General features: G+C 41.9%; 1 protein-coding gene and 1 long non-coding RNA gene across 8 annotated transcripts in view; one reads left to right on the top strand and one right to left on the bottom strand.

Annotated features, from left to right (window-relative positions):
- Positions 19,025-21,702, bottom strand: LOC102163716. Its single transcript, XR_002342107.1, has 3 exons — positions 21,559-21,702; positions 21,047-21,100; positions 19,025-19,329 (listed from the first exon to the last, which is right to left on the bottom strand). It is a non-coding gene; the product is annotated as an uncharacterized LOC102163716 (long non-coding RNA).
- Positions 21,816-26,477, top strand: part of POC5 (POC5 centriolar protein) — a 41,389-nt gene continuing 36,727 nt past the window's right edge. For 4 of the 7 annotated variants that reach the window (XM_005661493.3, XM_013994913.2, XM_003123710.4 and 1 more), the window contains exons 1-3: positions 21,816-21,941; positions 22,350-22,545; positions 25,446-25,541. In XM_005661493.3, coding sequence (XP_005661550.1) covers positions 25,458-25,541 — 84 coding nt within the window. In that variant the 5' untranslated portion in view covers positions 21,816-21,941; positions 22,350-22,545; positions 25,446-25,457. Of the gene's footprint in view, positions 22,178-22,349; positions 22,546-25,445; positions 25,542-26,477 lie in introns of those variants that run through there. The other 3 variants (XM_013994911.2, XM_005661494.3, XM_013994912.2) reach the window with 3 other exon arrangements.

The following is a 26,477-nucleotide window of genomic DNA, read 5'->3' as shown; positions in this document are numbered from 1 at the left end:
TAGAGCCACACCTGCAGCATATGGAAGTTTCCAGGCTAGGGGTCGAATTGAAGCTGTAGGTGCCAGCCTATGGCACAGCCAGAGCAATGCACAGGATCGAGTCTACGACCTAGACCACAGCTCACAGCAACGTCTGATCTTTAACCTGAAATAAGAGTTTTAACTAAAGAACACCCCCCACCCCACCCCACCCCCCCCCCCCCCCACCCCCCCCCCCCCCCCCCCCCCCCCCCCCCCCGGCTAAGAAGGCAGCTGCAAGCCTTTCCAGCTATGCTCTTCACTATACCGCCCTTCTTGTAATAATGTAACAACTGTGTGCCCTATGTCCAAGCCAGCAGCCCTGCTAATCCTGTACCCAACATTGCTTATCAGTTCTGCTTCTGTAACCTTGCTTGCTCAGTTTCTTAGGGAGGAACTCTGTCTGCTTGGGGATGGGGGGAGGTTCGGGATGCTAACATGGGAAAATCAAGACCTTGTAGTGTATAAAAGTTACTGAGAACAAAGACCTGGTGCTCAGACTCTGGAGGTGACTCCTCTGAGCCTGCACCGGTGCTGAATAAACCTTACTTTTCCATATCTCCGAGTGCTGTTTGTCTCCTTCCACTGCCACGGTTTTTGCGGTTTCCACAACAAACCCACTGAGCAAGGCCAGGTATCAAACCTGAGTCCTCATGGATACTAGTAGGGTTCGTTACCACTGAGCCACAATGGTAACTCCCTCTTCGAGTTCTTCAATAATTTTTAAGGGGTCCTGAAAACAAAAAGTTTGAGAATAGATGATTTGTCCCAATTGTCAGGGGGCTTCCTTGTTCTTTATAATCGTAGCGATTTCCATGAATATCTGACAGGACAGAACAAACTTAGCTCTGGACTTAGACACTGAGAGGCCCACTGCCCCTCTGTAACTCATTTTTTTTGTTGGACAAATTTTAAGGTCGCTTTTGAGGTAGGGCATCTACAGCTGAAATCATTGCTCAGTGATCAGGAGAAAGGATCTGGCATAAGGCTCACCATCCCAAAACAAATTTTTGAGATTTCCAAGGCCCGAGAGGAGCTGAGATCTCATGGTTTGCAGATGAATTCTCAAAGGAATTGCAAATGTTAGGTAGGATAGGATAGGGACTTGGACCCAGGTGATTCAAAATAGGCCATTTATTGATTGCCAAAAACAGGAGGCCTGCAATCAAACAATGAAGACACAGGCAGATACCAGAGGTTTGCTCTTCTGAGCACCTCTCTATAACCTTTTTTCCATGCAAATAAGGCATCCTCTCCCAGAACCAATCAGAAGATCGAAACTGCCCCTCCCTCACAATACAAAGATCAAAACTTCACTCAGCTCTCACTCCCAGGAACCGTGCAGGGGATTGGGACAGGAAATTAGTGGGTGTGGGGTAAGAAAACAGGAGTCCTCAAAAAGGTCCGAGAGATATAGGGCTATAAAGAAAGACCCAGTTGCAGCAGGCACTAGTCCCTGCCCAGGACGGCCCACTTTCTCTGAGGGTGTTAAAAAAAAACTTGCTTGGAGTTCCCGTCGTGGCGCAGTGGTTAACGAATCCGACTAGGAACCATGAGGTTGCGGGTTCCGTCCCTGCCCCTGCTCAGTGGGTTAACGATCCGGCGTTGCCGTGAGCTGTGGTGTAGGTTGCAGATGCGGCTCGGATCCCGAGTTGCTGTGGCTCTGGCGTAGGCCAGTGGCTGCAGCTCCGATTCGACCCCTAGCCTGGGAACCTCCATATGCCGCGGGAGCGGCCCAAGAAATAGCAACAACAAAAAGACAAAAGACAAAAAAAAAAAAAAACTTGCTGTACACTGCTACCTGCACATCAAGGAGTGCTCTTCACGCTAGGGATTCACCTCATACCCTAATTTGAGCCCTGTAAATAGCTGCATATTGGAATTAAAATCCTAAGAGAATATATATTTACTCATCAACTTTTACAAACTTGTTTGGAATTGGCAGCTAGGAGACAAAAATATCTGTCATGGGGAAGGGAGGCGGCGGGGGAAGGCGGAGGGGGGCTTTGGGAGACGTATAAGAGGGAATCTAGGTGAGAAGGTCTAATATCTTTTTTTGTGTTTAGTCGTTTCACTTACCTATAGTGAACCAGGTACGGAGGCGGGCACACCTAACACTTCGGATTAGATTTCCCAGGGCAGAACCGAGGCGAGGACTCCCCAACTTGGCAGACCTTGTGCAGAAAAGCTGCTCGGGACACCTCAATTCAAGATGGCGGTGGTGGCGAGCTGAGCGCAGAGAAGCGGCTCCATCCCAGAGCAACATGCGCATGCGCCCCACAGGCAAGGGCACCCCTCCTCTACCCCCACAAGAACCCTGCAAAGCGGAACCGTCCACAGGCCGTGGGGACAGCGTGAGCTCCCTCCCATTCTCTGATCAAAGATTAAAACTTTCCTTTGCTTTGGAACCAAATTGGATCTTGTTCAATCGGAGTGAGCGACACTGGGCAGGAGGCCCCTTGTTGGGGCCTGACTCCAACGGGTCGATAACATCCAGGAGTAATTTTCTTTTACCTAAGTTTACATAAATATTAGCCATCCTTTCCTCTCAGAAGTTTTGTAATGCAGCAGCTACCGAAAACCTCTGTTACATAAAGAAACTGGTCCACAAAAAGAGCTTCCCCACAATGTAAGACAGAACCACTGCTAATTTGTACTCTCTGTTCCCACAGTTGAACATACTGTAAAGATAGTGTAAAGTTTTTATAAATAGATGGTTTTGGACTTGTACTGTTTTTCAGAATTATTACTCTATAATTTTAAGAGCTGTCTGATTTGAGGGAGTGTGGTAAACTGACACTAGGAAATCAATCACCTTTCACTCATCCTACTACATCTGACTATTCAAGAGAGAAATTCAAATTAGTAATAAAGTATTATAAAAGTGGAGACAGGATTGAGTTAGACAATTCATTGAACAATTTATTTGGGAAATAAACCAGAAGAGGCTACATAGATAAGTAGAATGTGGACCTAATGAATAGCGAAATTTTTTTTCTCCAGAAACACTGCAGATCAATGTTTCTACATATTAATGTAACTTAAAGCCATAATTGCCTCTTAATTTTGTGAAAGGATTTCAATCCAAAATGGAATTGGAGTATATGAAATGGAGAATCTCATGTATGTGCCCTCAAGAAAATGAAAGATAGGAACTGAGAAAATGATTTCCCCTAAATACTTGATTTAAAGAAGACTGGTAACTTATCTCCTAACCAATAAACATCCACCAACAATCTCTCCCAATCCTCAAGTCAGAGAACTTGCTGCTTGAACTCCGGCTGGACATCAGGCTCTTTGTACTTCTTTTCCATAAATATAGTTCACCCTAAACCCTTAATGGACTCTCCTGTAGCTTGCTACAGTTAGCACGCTCAAATTACAATTCCTCTGCTATTCCAGAGTAAACTCAATTTCCAGTCATTTAAACTTGCCTCAGTTTACCTCTTTATTTGGGTTGAAAATTTGTTCTCAAAATGCAAGTCTACAAATCACAGGCTTATAAGTAGCTGCCATTCTCATGTCAAGGTCTCCAGCTGCAATGGACACCATTGGTGGCCCACCCACATCTCCTTGCCATGGTCACTTCAGTGCATGCAGCCTGTCAAACTGATTAAACAAAGAGGCCATCAGACTGAGGTGGCTTTAATGCCACGGTGGCCGACATAAGCAAACCAAAATCTAAGCCTATTAGTGCCGCAAGACTACACAATCCAAACCTAAGAACAACCAATCACGAACAGCCAACTAGGCTTTAAGCTTCAGCCAATCAATAATGTCCTTATAAAAGTCTCTCCGCCAGCACCTGCCAGTGGTGGAACACTGCTTACCACTTTCATTCGTCATTGCCTGATTCATACCGATTTTTGCTCAGATAAATTGTTAAAAATTTTAACATGCGTTAGTTTTTCTATTAACATGCCTTATTTCTATCTTACAAGGACCCACATTTCTTTACTTGAGGGCTTTCTCTGGCCACCCAAGCACACAGCACCCCTTGTAGGCAGGTAGAAAATGCAGAGACGCTAACACTCTGTCAACTTCCCACTGACAATCCAGACCGAGGGGGGTCTGCCAGCATGGGTGCCACTGTGGACCTGTGAGCAGTGGAGTGATGCTTAGCTGCCCATAGTGGGAGCTGGCCCATTAAGCACACCTCTTCAGCCTGCCTTGACTTCCTCCTCAAGCCCCCATGGCCCTGCCTTCATCTGCCAAATAAACTACAGTTTATAAGGGGATTGGTTCCCAGAACTCTGCAGATACCAAATTGCACAGATGCTCAAGTCCTTTATATAAAATGACATCTTATTTTCATATAACCCACACACAGCCTCCTGTGTACTTTACATCTTCTTTAGATTGTCTATAATACCTAATACAATGTAAATACTATGTAAACAGTTGTCAGTCAGCAGCAGATTCAAGCTTTGCTTTTTTGGAAACTTCTCGATTGTTTTCAAATATTTTCCACCCAGAAAAATATTGAGCAGGTCAGATCTACATGCTCATCGAATCCTAGGTTGATTGAATCAGAGGATGCAGAAGCCATGGATACAGAGGAATGTCTGTATTCTCATTTGAATCACTGTCTCAGGATCTGCTTCTAAAATAAGAGATGAAAAGAAAAGGGTAGAAAAGCCGAGTTTTGAGTGAGCCCACCATGATTTTCCAATACTCTGAAGTACACAGAACACCCCCTGCATCTTTATTGAGACATAATTGAGAAATAACAGTTGTATATATTTAAGGTATACAATGTGATGATTTAATGTTTATATACACTGTGAAATGATTACCCCAATCAAGTTAGTTAATATATCCTTCACCTCAGTTACCATTTGTGTGTGTGTGTGTGTGTGTAGTAAGAACATGTGAGATCTATATGCTCGTCAAATTTCAAGTATATAATATGGTATTTATTATTTATTAACTATAGTCCCCATGTCACCGTGCTGTACATTAGCTACCCAGAATTTACTCTTCTTAGAACTGAAAGTTCATGATGTACACAGACCTCTCCAGCAGTCACTCTTTTGCAAACTTTAATAAACTGGGAGACCTATAGGAAAAAAAAAAAAAAGGCCTGTGAATATGAACACTTGACTCCTGCATGAAACCATTGAGAGTCCTTCCTGGGTCCCTCTTCAAAACAAAAAAGTAAAAGAATATAAAACAAAGTTAGTGAGGGAATAAAGTTATTTTGTTCCCTGTATCAATCCTCAGTCTTCCGGGGTTGAAAGGAATAGGTTAGAAGTGAATGGGTGCGGGATGGGGGAGGGAGGCAGTCAGAAGGAGATGAGAGGTGGACTCGCCATCGACTATATGGCCCCAAACTGCTATGCTGCTTCCTCCTCTGACTTCCTTTGCATCTATGAACTTTTAATAAACCTCTAGGGCAACACCCCTTGGTGAAGTGATGTGCATGGTTGTCTTGTATATATTGATTATATTGTATATATTCTGCTAAAATGGCAAGAAAACAAGTTTGTTTTTTTTTTAACTTTTTAGGGCTGCACTTGCACCATATGAAAGTTCCCAGTCTAGGGCTTGAATAGGAGCTGCAGCTGCCAGCCTACACCACAGCCACAGCAATGCCAGATCTGAGCCGCCTCTGTGACCTACATCACAGCTCACAGCATTGCCAGATCCTTAACCCCCTGAGCAGCACCAGGGATCAAACCCACATCCTTGTGGATACTAGTTGGTTTCGTTACTGCTGAGCCACAACGGGAACTTCCAAGCATTACGCTTTTTTTACAGAAGTGTAGTTGGTTTATAACATTATATTAGTTTCAGGTGTACAACACAGTGATTTAATACTTTTATAGATTATACTCCATTTACAGTAATTATAAAACTTTGGCTGTATTTCCTGTGCTATACAGTATATCCCTTTAGCTTATTTATTTTATACGTAGTAGTTTGTACCTCTTAATTTCCTACCACTATCTTGGCCTCCTTCCTAAGTATTACATTTTGAAAGAATATTATTTAATTGGTTAAAAGAAAAAAGGCAGCTCTGGAAGATGTAAGCTTTAGGTGTTCAGAAAACTTACTGTAACAGATCCTTCCCCAACAAAGGCATATACTTTTTTTCTTAATTACTCAATGAATTTATTACATTTAGCGGTAGAGTGGCCGAGCAGTCTAAGGTGCTGGATTAAGGCATATGCTCTTTTTATATTGTGCTCCATTTTTAATTTCCTCCCCTCAAATAACCATTCTAAAGGCAAGTCATTAAAGCGTCTGTGTTTCACATATAACAAGTATTCATTTAAGTGACGTGTGGCAAAAACTATAGCAAAGGAGAAATTTTAAAACAGAAGTATTTTACCCACAATTGCTCATACAATATTGGTATAAATATAAATATACAAACAAAAGCCTACAAATTCTGTACTCTTGTCACAAATAATCACAGACTTTAAAACATCAATTTACTTTAATAGTCCCAGGACCTCATGAAAATTCATTGTCGGGGAGAAGTGAAATGAGTCCGGAGAACAATGTGTTCTTTGTCTTTCACTTCAATTATCTTTAATAATTTCCAGTTTAGTGATGAGACATTTTGGAATCTTGATTGCTTTCTTTAAAATCTACTGATTGCCTCAATACATGCCAGAGGTTCAGTCGAGTATTTGAGAAGTACGCAGAAGAGAGAAGTTCCAGTAAATTAATTGTAGATCTTAACTTGCAAATGGAAAAATTTGCTGTGGAATAAATATTTCTTACTTTTGGGAAACCTGATGATCTTTAAAGCAATGGACACTGCAGAGACATTTCACACTTGAGGAAAAGGACATTTGATCCATCTGTATCAATAGCTGTAATTCCATGGATCCAGGGTGACTGCTCCTCTCTGGACTCACCTTTGGGTACAGTGGCTTAGTGGTTACATTGCTACACCTAAATACAGTTTGCCTCATAATGACATTTTAAATTATACCACTAGTCCCCCAAAAAGTACAGTGCCCCTTTCGGGAGTCTGTGTCTGTGATGCCATCAGAAGATCATCAACTTAAGGACTGGATGCCTAAGAATATGGATACATAGAGGCCCAAAAAACAAAGACTAGAAGGAAGGTAGGGTGAATTTACTCAGTTATGAGGATGGAGTGTCGTAGCCTCTGAATTTCTGCATGATTCCTCATTGCCACGGCCCAATTACTCATTTCTTATGCCTTTCTTGCTGTGGTGATGGATGATTTCATCTGGCTTATATGTGTTCTGGTCCTATTTACCATTGTTTATAGTCTTCTTCTTTTTTTTTTTTTTGGCATTTCTTGGGCCACTCCCACGGCATATAGAGGTTCCCAGGCTAGGGGTCGAATCGGAGCTGTAGCCACTGGCCTACGCCAGAGCCAGAGCCACAGCAGCTCAGGATCTGAGGCGCATCTGTGACCTACACCACAGCTCACGGCAACACCGGATCTTTAACCCACTGAGCAAGGCCAGGGATCGAACCCGCACCTCACTGGTTTTTAGTCGGACTCATTAACCACTGAGCCACAACAGGAACTCCTTACCATTGTTTAGGATCAGGGGACTATTGCTGTGATGGTTCCAACACAGGATAAGGAGCCAAAGGATAAGTTTCATGTCAACATCTCAGCAAAGGACTAAATGCATCCCTCTTGGACAGTTATTGTGAATTCCTTGGCCCTGTGAATGTAAACATGAAAACAATTTTTTTTCCTGCTTTTTAGGGTCACACCCGCAGCATATGGAGGTTCCCAGGTTAGGGGTCTAATCATAGCTACAGTTGCCAGCCTATGCCACAGCAACGCCAGATCCAAGCCGTGTCTGCAACCTATGCCACAGCTCACAGCAACACTGAATCCTTAACCTGCTGAGCAAGGCCAGGAATTGAACCTGCAACCTCATGGTTCCTAATCAGATTTGTTTCCATTGCACCACAACGGGAACTCCCAACATGGAAATTCTAAATAAAATATTAGCAAATCAAATCCAACAATATGTAAAAACAGATAATACACAACAGCAACTACAATCTCAGATATCTACCCAAGAGAATGAAAACATGCCTATAAAAAGACTTGTCTATAAACATTAATAACAGCTCAAACTGGAAACAATACAAATGGCTACCTACAGGTGAATAGATAAACAAGTTGCAAATTTTTACAATGGAATAAGACTGAGCAATAAAAAAAGGAATAAATTACTGATAAAGACATGGATGAATTTCATAAACATTACATTGGCCAGGCATAAAAAGAGGGCATACCAGTTCCCATAGCGGTGCAGCAGAAACAAATCCAACTAGGAACCATGAGGTTGCAGGTTTGATCCCTGGCCTCACTCAGTAGGTTAAGGATCCAGTGTTGCTGTGAGTTGCAGTGTAGGTCTCAGATGTGGCTCGGATCTGGAGTTGCTGTGGCTGTGGTGTAGGCTGGCAGCTACAGCTCCGATTGGACCCCTAGCCTGGGAACCTCCATATGCTGCAGGTGCGGCCCTAAAAAGACAAAAAAATAAATAAATAAATAAAAATGAGACCAATATTTCACTGAGGGGGTGGGTGGGTAGTGTTTAGTGCATTGTGGCACTGAGGCTACTACAACAAAAGTGCCATAAAAGTTGTGATGGCTTTAACAGCAGGCATTTAGTTCTCACAATTCTGGAGGCTGAGAAGTCCAAGATCGAGGTGCTGGCAGAGTCAGTTGTCTGGTAGGACCCGCTCCTTGGTTCATAGACAGCTGTCTTCTTGCTGTGTTTCACATGGTGAGGGGGGGTTAGTTCTCTGGCCTTTGTTTTAACTTAGTGCACTAATGCAATTCCTGATGCCTCCACCCTGGGAAAGCTAGTTTTCTGTTTCAACCTGGCTAAGTTGAACTCATAAGACAGGACATATTCTAAACATTAGAGAAGTGTCAGGCAACCAGAAATGCCCTAAATGATAAATGTCCACAATAACCCCTAAAAGAGAGATTTCTGTTGGCAAGTGCTTCTTCTATCTTTCAGTTACAACACATACTCAGAAAACCAACTGAAATGTACAAGTGATGATACTGAAAGGCCAGTAGAAGGAAAATCCCCCTTGTTCGGACTCGGAAGAGGCGACACCCCAAATCACTCACGAGAAGCGGTCTTGATGCAAACAGCAAGAGGATTTTTATTCCAAGCACGCTGGGGCCCACAGTCGTACGCCACGCAGGGGTAGAGGACTGCGGCCACGAGTGCAGAATAGGGACAGCTTTTATGGGGTTCACAACAAAGCCTGCGCATCGCAAACCAATCATTTTAAAACATCGAGAGCCCGCGCTCCGTGGACCAATCATTTTTTCTACAGTTCCGGAGGTCCGCATTTGCGCGGGCTCCTGGGCAGAGTGACAGATTGCAGTTGAGATAGGTCACTAGGGCTTTCAATGTGTAATCAATTCTTCTATGGCGCCAGTTAGTTTTACAGAATCCAGATAAGCAATTAGTCAACTCATTTCCTGTTATCTTACTTAGGCCAGGATAGCAAGCCCTGGAACAGCAAGAAGTGTGACCTTCTACCTATTTACTGGCAGTGAGCAGGGTCTGGAATTCGGGGCATCTAGGGCTTTTTAGGAAGCTGGAGTTAGGACTCTTTACTACCTTCTTGGGGTCTTGGAAGGTTAGGCTGCATTTTCATCCTTTCAATACCTACCTAGTATTGTAGAGTGTGCTACTTCATGGAGGAATATGGTACTCATAACAAAATTATGTAATTATCCCTTATTTACCATAAACCAAACTCAGAGGGACTTCAGTTACAATCCCAACTTTAAGACAATAATACATGGAAAACATTTTGCAGAAATCACTCACCTGCACCAAAAAAAACTCAACCATTTTATAACTCCAAAAATAATGCTTCTTGAGAATCAGATTAATCTCTTAATTTTTGCTAGGTAGGATAGTCTGACCATTTGAATTACAAGGAATAATGGTGCCATTTACAGCTATTCTCATATTCAGAAAATCATTTAAAACCATAACTTTCAATATAATCATCTCTATTCCTTTATATAATGCAAATATTTACTCCTGTCTGCCAAGATACGTATTTATTTCTCTGTGTACCTGTTGACAGTGCAAATAATGACTTCCTTTTTTCACTTTTCCCTGTCAGCAGCTGTCATATAAATCACACAAATCTTAGAATCTCTGGTTAAAATTGAGAAACAAAAAATTGAGTTCATTTATCCCTTTGGGGTTAAATTATTTTCAAAGTTTTCTTTGTAGAATCACTGCATTGTTTTTCCTCATACACTTGCCTTAGTGGCCATGCAGGCGTGGGTCACACTGCCACCTGGTGTGGCTGGGACAAACTTCCTTCCATTCTGTAGAAGCTACCAAGGCAGGGCATTGCTGAGTCATACCACAGGCCTGACTTCATTCTGGAGGGATTTACAGGCCAACATAAAATGAGGAGAGAGGCCTGCATCGAAGAAACACAAATTATTTCATAGAGGATGGAAAAATCCTAAGTATTCAGCATTTTTAATTCAGCGAATGGGCCCATTGTGCGTAAGGTCTGTGCTTGGCCCCACAGGTGACACAGAAATGAGGAAGGCACAAACCTTGTCGCAGAGGATTTAACATTGTATGACAGAATACAATATGAGCTAAACATACAACGTGCACAAGGCCAGAAGAGATCACAAGAAATAGCACAAAAACAAAACAGGACTTCTTAGAGGCATGATATCTGGAACAAGCCTTGAAGATTTGGGATTTTTTAGGCTGAGGATTTTATAACTGAGGAGGAAGAGGAAAAACACACACACAAAAACAATAAAATAATGAATTAGAACCTCTTAGTTCACTCCTTTTTGTTTGTTTGTTTTTGTTTTTTTAGGGCTATGCCCGTGGCATATGGAGATTCCCAGGCTAGGGGTCAAATTGGAGCTACAGCCACTGGCCTATGCCACAGCCACAGCAACAGCAATGCCAGATCCGAGCCATGTCTGCAACCACAATTCACGGCAATGCCAGATCCTTAACCAGCAAGGCCAGGGATTGAACCTGCATCCTCATGGATCCTAGTCAGTCAATTAACTGCTGAGTCACAAAGGGAACTCCTACTCCTTTAAAAAAAAAAAAAAAGTATTATTTTTATCTTGCCATTTTATCATAAGCAAAGTGTAGAAGAGGAATTCAGAGTCACTTGTGATTAGAGTTTTACTATTAAGAGAATGAAAGATATTTAATTAGAAATACTGACAAAGTTTGCTTTCTCTGAAAAGTAATTCCTAAACAATAGCGTTAGACAGCAACACTTCCATTATGTTTTCTTCAAATTTTCTTTTCCTAAAAAAAAAGACAAAAGCTTTCTCATTTAGATGTTCCATACTTTTATTAAGACAGGATTATTTATCATTTAAAATAATCTCAGTTACATAGTCATACTATACTCACATATATTATATATTCACCAACCAGAAATGAATTAATAGCTGTTCACTTTTAGAGATTTTTTTATTATTATTAAAAAAAAAAAAAGATGTTGGAGTTCCCGTTGTGGTCCAGCAGAAAGGAATCCGACTAGTAACTAAGAGGTTATGGGTTCAATCCCTGGCCTTGATCAGCGGGTTAAGGATCCAGTGTTGCCATGAGCTGTGTTATAGGTTGCACACAGGACTTGGATCCTGCACTGCTGTGGCTGTGGTATAGGCCACCAGCTGTAGTTCCCATTCAACCCCTAGCCTGGGAACCTCCATAAGCCACAGGTGTGGCCCTAAAAAGCAAAAAAAAAAAAAAAAAATGCTTGGGTAGTCTATGTGACTTGATTCTTGGAATTCAGCAAGTTAACTTCATCCCTTCATTTACCCTTGTGGTAAAATTAATACTTTTATACTGTTACATGTTTCTTTCAAAATCTGCAACTAATTTCAATTACTTGAATTATAGTCTAGACAGAGCTGTCATATTATTTTGCAAACTTGAATTTAAATTTTGATTTTATAGAAGAGCATGTTCTCAGCATTCTTTTTTAGAATTCTGAGGTGTTTACATAATTTCTTTAAGGGTTCATTATCATGGAAATAAACCAATGACTTTTGAATTTTCATTAGAATAGTCTTCAAATACATGCCCACTAATCTTGAGAAAATAATGATTTCTCTAAGTTGAATAATAACTAAAATAAAATGCTTTTTAAATATAAAATTTTATCCACTCATAACTTTTAAAATGAACTTTCTATTCTTTCATATTAATAGAATTATATATATATTTAAAGGTATATAATAGAGCATGCTTTATATAATATTAGGATTATGTATCATATATCTTAAACAGATACAGGTGACAATTGAGGAGGATTGCAAAATCTCATATTTTTTAATGTTATTTTTCTTCTGAAATAGAAATAATATTTAACTGATCTGGTTTTATCTATTTGCCTTTTTCTTATTAATAAAAATTCTAAAGCACAAATAATATTCTAAAAATAATTCTACATTTTAGAGATAAATATACAATACAATATTGCAATATGTAGGAATAGTTAATATTGCATCATGATTCCTCATTTCATCAAATTAAATTTTTCTGGTGAATGTATTCTTCTTGTCCAGTGGTTTAATTATGAAGAATTTTGTAATGACAAATAGCAAAATATATGTGAAATGGCCTGGCACATTGCTTGATACATAACAGATACTCAAGGACCTTTGGGGTTAAGACTCCAAAAGATAAGGATCTGCCCTTTCTCTCTCTGTGAAAATTAGATCTATTATTAATATGACATTTGACTATTTCGTAGGAATGAGCTCAGCTCAAATTTAAATTATTTCCCAAGATTCACTCATGTGTAAGTAGGACTGGAGGGGCTGTAAGGTACATTATCAATAGTAGCAGAGTTAACACAGGTAGCAGGGATGTGTACTCCAGGCAGGTTTGCGTATTCAGTATCTTTTGACTCATGGATCCTCACAAGAACCTTTGAAGGTAAGTGATGTTATTGCCCCATTTGCAGTTAAGACAATGGAGACACACAGAGGGTGAGTAACTTGCCTAGGGTCACACAGCTAGAAAGGGAAGGAGCTGGGGTTCAGAGCCAGGCAACTTGTCTCTGGGGTCTTGTCCCTGGGGTTAGGGTTAGGGTTAGGAAAAGACAAGTTATATAATATATATATATAACTATATAATTATAGTTATATAATATGTAACTATTTATGATATAGTTGTTTTAATAAATATACAACTATTTTATAATTAAAAGAGTCTGTTTCTAGAAAGGTCTTTAAAGCAGTGTTAAGGGGGTCCAGACACAGAAAGATTTCCCAAGGACGAAGGGCCAATGTGAAAAGGGAGGAGGAATTTTGAGTGTTGCTTCTATTGCACTCTGGGTGTGCCTTGTACCAGAGTTCTGGGAAACGAAGCCTAAAATAGAACAAACTTGGGGAGCTGAGAAACAATCAGGATAACATTAGCTGCTGTACAAATAAACCTCAAATTTTCAGTCACTTATCTCTGTAGAAATAGGTTTTTTAATTGAAGTAAACTATACGTGACATGCAACTTACTGTTTTAATCATTTTAAGTGCGTAGAAAATACATTTCTTGCTTATAGAAGAGTCTATAGTGGATGTCCTGGTTCCTTCCATCCTATATTCTGATATTCCCTGAGGTCTTTGAGCCAGACAGAGAGGAAAGAAAGACCAGAAAGGAGGTACACCTACTTCTTAAACTCCTTGGCCTGGAAATGATACACATCAGCTCTGTTCACATTGTGGGAAACTAGGTCCCTACCTCTGCATTCAGAGGTAGGGTGGAGGGCTCGGAACGTTTTTTAAACACATGCACAGCTACTTCTCAGCACTAATTCTATGTAACAGGGATCAGGAAGGCAGCTAACCAAAGGTTCCTTAACTAAATTCTCTCTAGTCAGTGGCAACACCAGGAAGATCTGTCTTGGAACCCAGTTAAAAAGCTTAAGACAAAAGACATAAACAGATCCTTCCCACTTCAGCACTGACCCTATTGTGCTGTGAAGTCTTTACCACATCAGTGCCACCAGCAGTGTCCACATTGATAGGCAGGACTCTAGCAATTCTGCCAGCAGCAGGGACCAATGCATTCAGCAGAGACATTAGTGTCTCTGACCCGGGAGGTTTCACCCTGATGTAGCAGGACCACCAGTGGCAGTGCCTGCGGCAGGGGTCTGGGAGTGCAGAGCTGCACAGAGAGCAGGGCAGTAGGAGAGGTGAAGCCATCTTGGGTACCTGCAGGGTCTCTGGGGGAATCTGACGTCTCAGCAACAGGTCACCTGAGGACATGCTGAGAAAGGAAGAAATCCTGAGTCAAAGAGGAGAAAATGGCAAGCACTTCACAGTACCTGAGAGGATGCTCCTTGTGACTGTATGTGAGCAAGCTCCTCTGATTCACAGAAACCAATTAAGGGTAAGGCTTTGTTGTGAGGCTGGTGGGGACCAAACAAAAGAAATATTATAGAGATCTCGGCTTTACCCCAAGGCTGCTGTGGGCTTGAAACTGCAGTTCTGTAAAACCACTTTCCTGAGAGAACACGTGAGAGATGAGATGGTACCTGGAAAGTATCTGAACTTATGTGGGAGCCAAAGCTATGGAACTTTGTTCCTGGAAGCCACTTCACAGCTTTCATGACAGCAGCTCTGAGACAGGGGATGGAGAATTGCCAAAAGCTATTGGAGGGAAGAGGTGTGACACTGATTGGCTTTCAGGATCACATATCCACCATAAACAGGATGAGTTAAGACTTCGTGCTACTTAGAAGAGGTGGTGAAAAGCTAAGCCTCAGCAGGGTTGATTTGCTGGGGGTGAGACATGCTGCAGGCAACCAAAAAAGAAGGAAATGGGATGAAGAGAGATTGAGATTTCCAAGACCCAGAACCCTAGGGATTTCCAATGTGGACAGTTGTCAGAACAGGGATCCACAGTCTTTAGTCTGCAAAGTATCTTTGGGGCTTGGGAAGGAAATGGACCTCAACCTCCAGAGGACCAGATATGAAGCTTGGAATGTCCAGGGCAGAGCCACAGGCATGCCTGATTGTGACAGGGTGGGGAGGGCTGAAGCCTACAGCCAGACACTATGCTGCTCACAACGACGGTGCAGTGTGGTGCCAAGACCAGCAGCATCAGTATCACCTGGAAACTTGTTTGAAATTGAATTCTTGGGCCCCATCCCCACCCTAATGAATTAGAAAACCTGAGGGTGGAACCCAGCAGCTTGCGTTTTAGTAAACCATTCAGGTGATTTTGATGCAGGCTAGGGGACCTAGGAGACCCAGGGGATGGAATGGAAGGGGGATGTATAATGGAGATTAATATGAGACCCCAAATGATAAGCAATATGATGGAGCCTATGATCTGGGAATCCCCATCTCCTTTTACCTATCCTCCCACATATTCTGAAATAGGAGACGCATTAAAAGACATATACAGCCATTGGAGTTCCCGTCATGGCTCAGCGGTTAAGGAATCTGACTAGCATCCATGAGGACACAGGTTCGATCCCTGGCCTTGCTTAGTGGGTTAAGGATCCTGCGTTGCCGTAGCTACAGTGTAGGCTGGCAGCTAAAGCTCTGATTCAACTCCTAGCCTGGGAACCTCCATATGCCCCAGGTGCAGCCCTAAAAAGGGGGAAAAAAAAAAACATATACAGCCACAAAAGACTTGTGGTTGCCAAGTGGGAAGGAGGAGGGAGTGGGATGGGCTGGGAATTTGGGGTTAGTAGATGCAAACTATTACATTTAAAGTGGATAATCAATGATTTCCTGCTGTATAGCACAGGGAACTCTGTCCAATCTCTTGGGATAGAACATGATGGGGGATGATATGAGAAAAAGTACACACACACACACACACACACACACACACACACGCACAATTGGGTCACTGCTGTACAGCAGAAATTGGCAAAATGTAAATCAACTATACTTTAATACAAAGTTGATAATTAAAAAATTTTAAAAGAAGAAGTAAAAAAGAAAACAAAAAACAAAAAATATATATATATACACAGGCAGTATATAGTGAGGCTAGTATTTTAACTCAACATATCTTGTATGACACCGGCAGGCACAGATGCTCACAAGGGCTAAGAGCACAGTAGTCCCAGGTAATACTACAGCATAGATCTGTTTCATACTAATTTTTTTTGTTTGTTTTTTAGGGCCGCATCTGCAGCATATGGAAGTTCCCAGGCTAGGAGTTGAATTGGAGCTGCAGCTGCTAGCCCACGCCACAGCCACAGCCACGGCAATGTGGGATATGAGCCATATCTGCGACCCACACCACAGCTCATGGCAAGGCTGGATTCTTAACCCATTGAGCGAGGCCAAGGATCGAACCTGCATCCTCCTGGACATTGGCTTGTTTCCACTGCACCACAAGAACTCCCTGTTTCATACTAATCTTTCCATATTTTCTCCTTTCCTGATATCCTGCCATCAATTCTCTACGTATTCAACAACATGCAGCCTCCTCTGAATAAACAGCATTTCCTCACTCCTACCATATCACCCTTTTTTCTTTTTCATCAGCATTTAAGAAAAATATACCATAAAAACTTATTCAGTATTATATATTCTGTTTATTATATCTACCAGCATTGCAACAGTATTGTTTTTTACTTCTTTTTCTTGCTTGTAACAGCATTTTAACCCCATAATGGACTCATAACGGAGCTAACCTTGGAAATAAAACATTTTCATTTTTTGGTAGAAAAATGTATTTCAACCTACAAACAATAATTTTGCGATTGAACTTTAGGACATGTTCATATATGAGGGTGGGTAGATTGACTGGCACGACCCCTCATATACAAACCAGAACAAAATATCTATTCAGATGGTACCATCAAGGAGATAAAACAAAGCATACTACAACAGTATTCACATTTGTTTTGAAATGCTGGATCTAGCATCTCTTCTTTTTCCTTCATTAAAAAAAAAAAGAGGGAGGAAAAAAGGAATGAAGACAGGAGAGAGGGAGGGAAGAAGGAAAGAGTCATAATTTAGAATTGTATAGATTCTCTGAAGACCTAAATAAACATTTCTCCAAAGGAGACAAACAGATGGCCAACAGGCACAGGAAAAGATGCTCAGCATCTCTAATTATATGAGGTATTAACTCACACCGGTCAGAATAGCCATAATCAAAAAACCTATAAAACATAGGAGTTCCCATCATGGCTCAGTGGTTAATGAACCCAACTAGCATCCATGAGGACATGGGTTCAATCCCTGGCCTCGTTCAATGGGTTAAGGATCCGGTGAGCTGTGGTGTAGGTCACAGACATGGTTCAGATCCCACGTTACTGTGGCTGTGGCATAGGTCAGCAGCCACAGCTCTGATTCGACCCCTAGCCTGGGAACCTCTATAGGCTGTGGGAGTGGCACCCCCCAAAAAAAAGACGAAAAAATGCTAGAAATGGGTGTGGAGAACAGGAAACCTACTTATACTCTTAGTGGGAACGTAAATTGGTGCAGCCACTATGGGAAACAGCATGTAAGTTTTTTAAAAAACTAGAGATAGAGTTACTATATGATCCAGCAGCCCCACTCTTGGGCATATATCTGAAAAGAGGACACTCTAACTAGAAAAGATATATGCAACCCAATGTTCACAGCAGCACTGTTTACAATGGCCAAGATATGGAAGCAACCTAAATGTCCACTGACAGGTGAATGGGTAAAGAAGACATGGTATACATGCATAATGGAAATATTACTCAGCCGTAAAAAGAATGAAATAATGCCATTTGCAGCAACATGGATGGACAAAGAGATTATCATATAAATGAAGTCAGACATATCTCTCATATGGTATCACTTACATGTGGAATCTTTAACAGTACAAATGAACTCATTTACAAAACAGAAACAGGTTCACAGACATAGAAAACAAACATATGGGTACCAGAGGGGGGGAGAGAGGGATAAATTAGGAATATAGAATTAACAGATATACATTAGCAGATATAAAACAGATAAACAACAAGGATTTCTGCATAGCACAGGAAACTATATTCAATACCTTATAACCTTAACACAAAAGAATTTTTAAAAAGACTATACAGATGTATAACAAAATCATTTCGTTGTACATCTGAAACTAACATTATATTGTTAATCAACTATACTTTAGTAAAAAAAATATATAGATGAAAAAAAGCATTGCATAGATTGTTATCACTGAGCTGAATTACCCTCATCTGCAAACCCACCCTCAGAAGCCCTAATGACCCAAGAATACAGCATTTGTATAGTACTCAAAACATCAGTGGGACTCAGTAATATTGTTCTGAAAAACTAATTAATCCTGCTTCTCACAGCTAGTCCTAGGTTGTTTTATCAGGCGAAAGAAATGCTAAGGGTAAGTGAGTTTTAATACGGCTGGAGGATGCTAACAGAGAGGTTCAAGGGCATGTCTCTCATTAGGAAGAACAGAAGGCTGATGATGAAAGCTAAGAAATGAACTCCCTTCTGTCATAAAAGGGCCATGGAATGCTGTGCTGCAAAATGCAACTGAGGATTCCAGGGAATCCAAATATTCTGAATAAGCTCTTATTCCACTACAAATACTGGCCCCTGCGAAGGGCTGCCACACTGCCTTGTCAGCAAACTGCTGTGCCCACAGCGTTCATCACCACCCTCTGTCTTTGCTTTAGACAAACTTTCTCTCTCTGTTCTCCCTTGGCTAAATATGCTCAATGAATCCGTTGTTTTGGCTTTCAGTGTGTGGAGGGATTCTAAGAGACTATGCAGTCTAGCTATAGAAGTGCTATGTGGGAATTCCCTTAGCAACTCAGTGGTTAAGGAACCCAACTAGCATCCATGAGGACACGGGTTTGATCCCTGGCATTGCTGTGAGCTGTGGTGTAGGTCACAGACGAGGCTCTGATCTGGCGTTACCATGGCTGTGGTGTAGGCCGGCAGTTACAGCTCTGATTCAACCCCTAGCCTGGGAACCTCCATATGCTTCGGGTGAGGCCCTAAAAAGACAAAAAAAAAAAAAAAAAAAAAAGAAGAAGAAGTTCTATGTGGGGACACGCATTGTGAGCCACTTGCCCCCAAGTAATCTACCATGTTCTTTGCATACCTTCTTGCTGAAACTCAGGTTTCACCATCAAGTCATTTTTCTGATGTAGAAAAACCAGAACACTATTTCCAGAAAGCTATAGTTCATGAGCACTAGTACATAGTTCCCAAGGAAATGGACCTCTCCGGAGGCTTGTACTTCTCTCAGCTGCAGAGGTTAAATTACTACGTCAGCCACCTGTAACCTGGAGAAACAAATTCCAGCCTGAGAGGCTGTGACAAAGACCGAGGAATAGACGCTGAAAAGGAAGGAAAGGAAAATCTGTGAGTTTAGCAGTCTTGTGGAAAAACATCCATGGGGCTGGCTGTAATGCATATAGACCTCAGGGCACATCAAGGCAGCCTAACTAGATATGGCCCTAGCTAGGGCTCTGACCCTGAAATCTCTCCCATCTCCACCCCTATTCCTTTTCTCTGGACTTTTCTTTATTTGCCACTCTTCTCTCGCTTGCTCTCTCTCTCCAGATGTGCAACTCAAAGAAAGCAAACATAGTTCTCTCTAGATCTAATTTATTCCTCCATAAAATGAAAGTGATAGAGTAGATTATGCTTGCTATCCTAGGACAAGAGTCATCAGTGTTAAAGATTTCCTGGTCGAGCAATGTTCCCTTACAGTCCTAGCTAAACAAATAATAGGGTAAGGAGACAGAAGGCTTTTTAGATGAATCAGAGATGACCTGGAAAAGAAACCAGTTTCAAACCATTCCCCTAACTCAGGCCTAGCAATAATAACATGGGTTTCAAATCTTTCTCCCAAAAAATAACCCAGAGATGCTCCCAACAAGTACCCAGAGCTATCTGAGCTTCATGCCTGAAGAAGATAAAACGCCAGATCTTAAGAAAGTGAACTGCATGTGCTTTTAAAAAATTGTGAAGTGCTTTCACGTACATTGCTTCCCAACAAATTCATATGTCCATCTACATAAATCTAGCTGTGATATTAGTTGGAGGGATGGAAGTAACAGATTGCCCCCCAAAATACAGTGACTTAAGGGGAAAAAGAAACAATTGGTTTGTTTTGTTATATTACAGAACTGGCAGAGTTCTCTTCTACATGATCATTCAGCCCAATAGAGAGGGGAAGGAGAAGGCTTAGAGAAAGCATTCACTAACGTCTTAAATCTCAACTAAGAAATTGGTACATTTCATTCCCTCTAAGTGGGGACATGTATTGTTTACTCTTTCTAGGAATCTTGGGAAAAGAATCTGTTCTAAATTCATGACATCCAGACAGGTTTGTCTCTTTCTACATGTAGCTTCACAGAAGAATGGAGATGGCTTACCCATTTTATGAAACATGCCTCCCAAAGGGATAGAGAGGAGAAATGTGGAGCCAAGTACAGGAGGGGATAAGGATGGTGATCAGAAACAATTCCAGTGTAAGGGGTCAACATATGGCAATTCAATTAAAAAAGATTTTTGAACAAGGTGTGAATTTGTATCTATTTGGCATTTGTAATAAGCATGGAAAAGGGGTGGGGGGGACAAGCAAACCATAAGAACTATAAGTTTCTTTTTTTTTGGTCTTTTTTGCTATTTCTTGGGCCACCCCTGCGGCATATGGAGGTTCCCAGGCTAGGGGTCGAATCGGAGCCATAGCCACCGGCCTACGCCAGAGCCACAGCAACGCTGGATCCGAGCCGCGTCTGTGACCTACACCACAGCTCACAGCAACGCTGGATCGTTAACCCACTGAGCAAGGGCAGGGACCGAACCCGCAACCTCATGGTTCCTAGTCAGATTCGTTAACCACTGCGCCACGACGGGAACTCCAGAACTATAAGTTTCTTATGTCAAAGACACTGCTGGTGCTCTTCTTATTTCTTTGCTTGTATAAACAGAAGTCTAGCTCTGCCAGCAGGTAAGTAGGTGAGACCCACGTTATGCCATTTCTACCTACAGAAAACCAAACAGATACCTCATCCTCCAGATAACACAGAGATCCTAAAAACTTACGAGGGTCTCATTACTTGCTCTCCAGATTGAGGCACTCCCATTACCATCTTGATCCTAAGGCACCAATATAAGCAGAAAATTAGTTTTTTTGATGTTTGTATGGTAGGTATTTCAGATATAGTAACTCGCTGAATCCCCCTACAAACTTTTCTGTGGGTGGCATTATCCAAGGTGACAGTGAGTCGGTGGTAGAGCCAGGATATACTTATGATTCTAAGATCCGATACTCTCTTCACCAGAAGGGCTTGCCCGGCAGTCTGACACGTTTCAAGTTAGCAGTAAAACCTAGCCCAGCAGTTTCTTAAAGCATAGTCCGCAGACCTATGCATCAGAATCACTGTTAGTCTTTTTTAAAATTCAGATTCCCTAGCCCTACCCAAGACCAAGACCCAAGGAATCAGCAAGCAGGTAGGGGTCAGTGATTGTTGAGGGCCACCTAGGTTCGCAGATGATTCATACGCACGAGGACCTCACGCATAAGCTCTGAGCATCATTGAAAGACAACTACATACCGCCCTAGCTGACTTCAGCCCTGCTCCGCAGGCGTTAACAAAATCTGCCCCCTAAGCCACCTCAGAATCGAACTGAGCACCGCCTCGCAAACGCTGGGCGGGGCTCCCTAAGACCCCGCCCCCTCAAATCCGGCGCGAGCTGGGGGCGGGGCTCTCCCAGAGTAACTTAATTCCGGCTTCTCCAGGTCGCCACCATCCGGAGCCCCGCCCCTGGCCCTCGGGCCAATCAGGCAGCAGGTTGCTCAAGCTCTGGGCCAATGCACAGGGCCGTCCTTATTTCCTCACTGCAGTTTGAAACTGTCAGGTTGCTGCTAAGGAAGCTGCTGAGTTCGCTGTTGTTTCAGCGGCTAACGCGGCGAGAAGACACTGAAAGAGAAGTCCAGGTTTGCGGAGAGCAGCGACAGTGGGTAGCGACGCCCCGGGCGGACCCCGCGCCCCTGGAGGAGGCTTTGGCGTGGGGTTTAAAGTGCCTCGGCCGAGGTTGCGGCTCCCGGGGATCGAACGGGACAGGGCTGGCGGCGTCTTCCCCAGCCGCAGGCCCTTCAGCTGTGATGCGGAGCGGCAAAGTCGAGATGTTTTCCCTTGCCCGGTGTTCAGGAAGAGAGGTCCAAGAGTGAGGGTACCTGGAGTTTAACAGAGTAGTCAGTCATGTGTTCAGGCCATTTAAAATTGGGGGGGGGGACGGGGGATAATTATGTCCAATGCTTTATTGCTTTTAGGTAGGAATTTGATTAACACGGGTTAGTAGCAATATGATTGAAGAAAACTTAGAACCCTTTGCTTGCTCGCAGCTGCTTCTCCCCTGTGCCTTTACTCTCCACTCCGACGTGGGGAAGGACCTTCGCACCCTCTCTGCCTACCTCCAGTTAGGACTGGTCGAGGACTCAGGGACGTCACTCTGCTGCCAGCTCTCAAGTTAATTCACTGTTCCTCTGCCTCTTGGGAGTTAATTTGAATTCCCGGACCCCCGCCTCTCCCAGCTGCCAGGTAATTACCACGATGTAATTTGATTTTTCTGGCAATAGTGAAGCACTCAGAACTTTATATCTCGTGGTCTCTGATATTTCGGGTTGGAGAATACCGAACATTTAGTGATCAATCTGAGATACGTCGGCCACCGTTAAAGCAAGCTTTTTTTTTTTTTTCCTCGTTTCTGAAGTAGAAACGGTAAGAAAAGTGCTACTGTTGGTAGAGTTTTAAACTGTCATACCTTGTTGGCATCAAAGCAGGGCAGGTGGAAGATATATAGCATATTTTCCAAAAATCAGTAATTGTTTTGTGTCTGCAGTATCTATATTCGGAAAGCCATTGAGGTCTCACATCCTTTTCAGCTCATTTGTTTTTTTAAAATATTGAGCATCCCCAACTACCGTCCTTCTTACTCCCTACCCAGTCTACAAACACACCCTGAAGGAAGAAGGGAATAGAAATAGAAAGGACAAAGTTACCACAGTGGTGGATTTTCAGTCAGTGAAGCAGCCATTCCTTGCTGCAGATGTGTGTGCTTATTTTATCCTCGCTAATTGGCTTAACTAAAGTCAGTCAGGCTGAGATTGAGTTTACTTAATCATGTCTTTACACAGTCATGCTCATTGAACATAGTTTAAATTTCCTTTTCAGTCTCACCCCAACCTGTTTCCATTCTAATATTACACTTTTCACTGTCTGCCCTTTCTATTTCGGTGTCTTCTTCATCTCTTAATTTTCAGCCCACTGGGATTGAGAATCATTCCACTTTCCACTAAAATTGTTCAAGCAGGTGCCCTAGCAACTTCCTGATTGCCAAATTCAGGGACTCTGTCAGATTGTCATTTTCTTTCTCATTTCTGACCACTCCCTCCAGGAAGCTTTTGTGATGCTGTTCTTGATGTTCTACTGTTCTGACTTCCTTTCCAGTCTTTGCTGACTCTTCACTTTCCCTTTAAGTATCTAGAGGCTCTGATTTTAATCCTCTTCTTGCTGCAGTAGTGGTCCTCTACTAGGATTATAGTACCTTCTGGACACATGTTGGAAGCTAAGGATCCTCCTCCTTGAGAAATACACATGTGCCCAAAGTGTTGCATACAGTTTGGGGGTAAGGATCTCAGAATAAGAACTCTTTGTCACACTCCTTTTCATAGGTGATCTTACCTTCTCTCTTTTTTTTCAGCTGTTCCCGTTATGCTGACAATGCCTCAAAATGAATTTCCAACCTATAACTCCAGTGCAGGGCTCCCACCTTGTTTAATTCCTGGGAGCACCATTCATATTGAAGCCACTGTGAATGGCATCCCTTCGAGTTGTGCTTTGCATATAGTGTGGCCAGATACTGCACACGTATAGCCTCACTTCAGTGCCTCAGAGGCGCCTCACACTCAGCAAGTCTGATAGTGAGCCCATTACCCTTCCTCCCAGCCGCTCGTCTTCCTGTAGTCTTTTCCTTAGGGATTAGCGCTATCATCCATCTAGCTGCAAGCCAGCAGTCTGGAAGAGATCAGCAAGTCCTCCCTTTAACCCCTTAGCCAATTATTAATCATAATCTCGAATTTCTCCTGCCATAACTGTCTCACAGTCATACCTTCATCCACTTCCCATTGCTGCCTCCTAGATTTAGCTCCCCATTTATCACCTGAATTACTGCCGAAGGGAACATTTATCCCTTGGATGACTGCTGCTGGCTCTCAGTTGCTCTCCTTTCTTCAGTATCCCACCTCTGAAAACCATCCTGAAACCTGCCAGAGTAATCTTTCTGAAAGACAAGCCTAATCATATTATGACTTGTTTAAGGCTTGAATAACTTCTCTCAGAAGAAAGACAAACCTTTTAACGTGACACAATTGTGATTTCCCATGATCTGGCTGCTTGCTCCTTTCCCATTTTAGCCTTAGCTAAACCTTGCTTTGCACCCTTTGCTTTAGCCTCACAAAGTAGTTGCAGTTCCTGGCACATGTGTCCATGACTCTGTGCCTTTGCACATGCTGCTCTGCCGCCTTGCATATCCTTAAAGCTTTTCTCTGTCTGTCAGGTCTCAACACTTGGGTCTTCTATTCCCACTTCCTCACACTCTCACCATTCCATCCCATGAAAAAGGCTACTCCAGTCTCCCTACTTTGTGTCTCTGTTGTTTTAGGATCTAACATCTTTTTTTTTCATCATTCATATTATCTACATGTCTGGCTTTGTGTAGACACTAAAGTTCTTGAGGGTAAAAACTTCTCTGTCTTACCTTTCTTACATATAACTGGAGTTCAAACAGTTTGACTAGTACCATTTGTCTTTTAAATAATTTTTGTACTTGTTACTTAAAGTACTTTCATTATTATTTACTTTGTTGGTTAAGACCCTAAACAATTCTTCTGTGCATGGTATTAAAATCTATTGTTGTGTTTAGTCTTGCTTTCCTTAAGAGTCTCATGTTCTACTGACTGAGCTAGCCAGGCACTCGGGCTTGCCTTTCTCAAAATAATATCGCCAAAAGGTCAGTTCCCCACACAGAGAATTTGCACAAATTGTTCTTTCTCTCCTGGTTCCATATCTCAAAGAAAGGGCACAGTGCCCAGGTCAGCACACATTGTTGAACAGTGATCACCCTCTCTTATTCTCAACAGCTCTCACCATGGCTTTTTTCTGAGGAGCTTCTGATTTTAACCTTTCATTAATTTGTTTCATTTCCTTGACTGCATTATAAACTCACTAGTTAGGAATTGAGTCTTTATATTTTCTTGCCCAGTGATTTTTCTCTGTGACTATTCAATACTTTGAATGGTTTTAGCATATTGAATGATTATTGTTTCCAGGGTAGCCATGTACATACACACACACATATATATATATTTAGAAAACATTTTATTTTAGTTTTAAATATTGGAAAAAAAAACAATCTAAACTTGTCTTCACTTGTTTTATAGTATTTGTACAGAATGTCATCTGATGAGGAAAGAGGCTCACCTCCGGTTTTACGTAATGACTCCGACCGAGGCAGTTCTGTCTCTTCAGATCTTCAGGTAGGAAGACATGTCTAAATTTGTCATGACTTATTTATTTCAACAAAATGATAATATGAGGTAAAACTCGGAATACATTTTTCATTCATTCACACCATTCACATTTATAATTATAATGTGTATATAATGTATATCAAATTATAATAATATCAAACTTTGGGAAATACCTTATACTGTTTTAATTACCCTTTAAGAAAATAATCATGAACTCTTCCAGGGTTCTTTGTGCAAAGGCTTCACACAACACAAAGAGAGGAGAAGCTGAAAATCTCAATTTTTTTCTTGAAATTTTCTCATGGTGGTTTTCTCTCATGAATGCTGCTTTCACTTTAATGCAAATTAACACAACATCAAACCAATCCAGAGTTCTGGGGCCCCAGATTCCCCCAGTGTTCCACTCTTGGTTCTGGTCCCTGTTACCACAACATTCAGCACCTGTTGCTGCCTGGAACCTGGACAGTGACAGGTACATGGACCACAGAAGGTGTGGCTTTTATACGAAGTGTTTTAAATTTAATCCTAAATGTTTTATCAAAAAATATGGATTCAGATTTCTAGAGTAGATTTACATGAGAGAATACTGACACAGTATATCTTGGATTTTATAGTTACATCACCTAAGAGGGGAAAAGCTGGATGATACATTGACACCTCATTAGAGTCACTTGTTATTGGCCCTGTATATATGACAGAGGCTTTAGGGAAATGTTTTATGAAAGAAATGTGTTCCTTTAATTGAAATTACAGGTATAGGAATTGGGAAACTATTAGAAAAGTATCTGTAAATATTTCTTAGAGTAAAAGTAGTCTGGGATTGCGACATAGATACTTCATCTTTGTCTTCCCTTTGGATGGTACCTCTCCCATTTAGTGCTTTCTTTTTAGGAGACCATGCTTTCCTGCACCCTTCATCTTTGCTATAGCCAAAATTCCTTC

This window comes from Sus scrofa, chromosome 2, assembly GCF_000003025.6.
Source record: "Sus scrofa isolate TJ Tabasco breed Duroc chromosome 2, Sscrofa11.1, whole genome shotgun sequence".
NCBI classification, from domain to species: domain Eukaryota; kingdom Metazoa; phylum Chordata; class Mammalia; order Artiodactyla; family Suidae; genus Sus; species Sus scrofa.
Note: the sequence above shows the minus strand (reverse complement) of the source record. Positions and strands in the feature narration are given on the sequence as shown.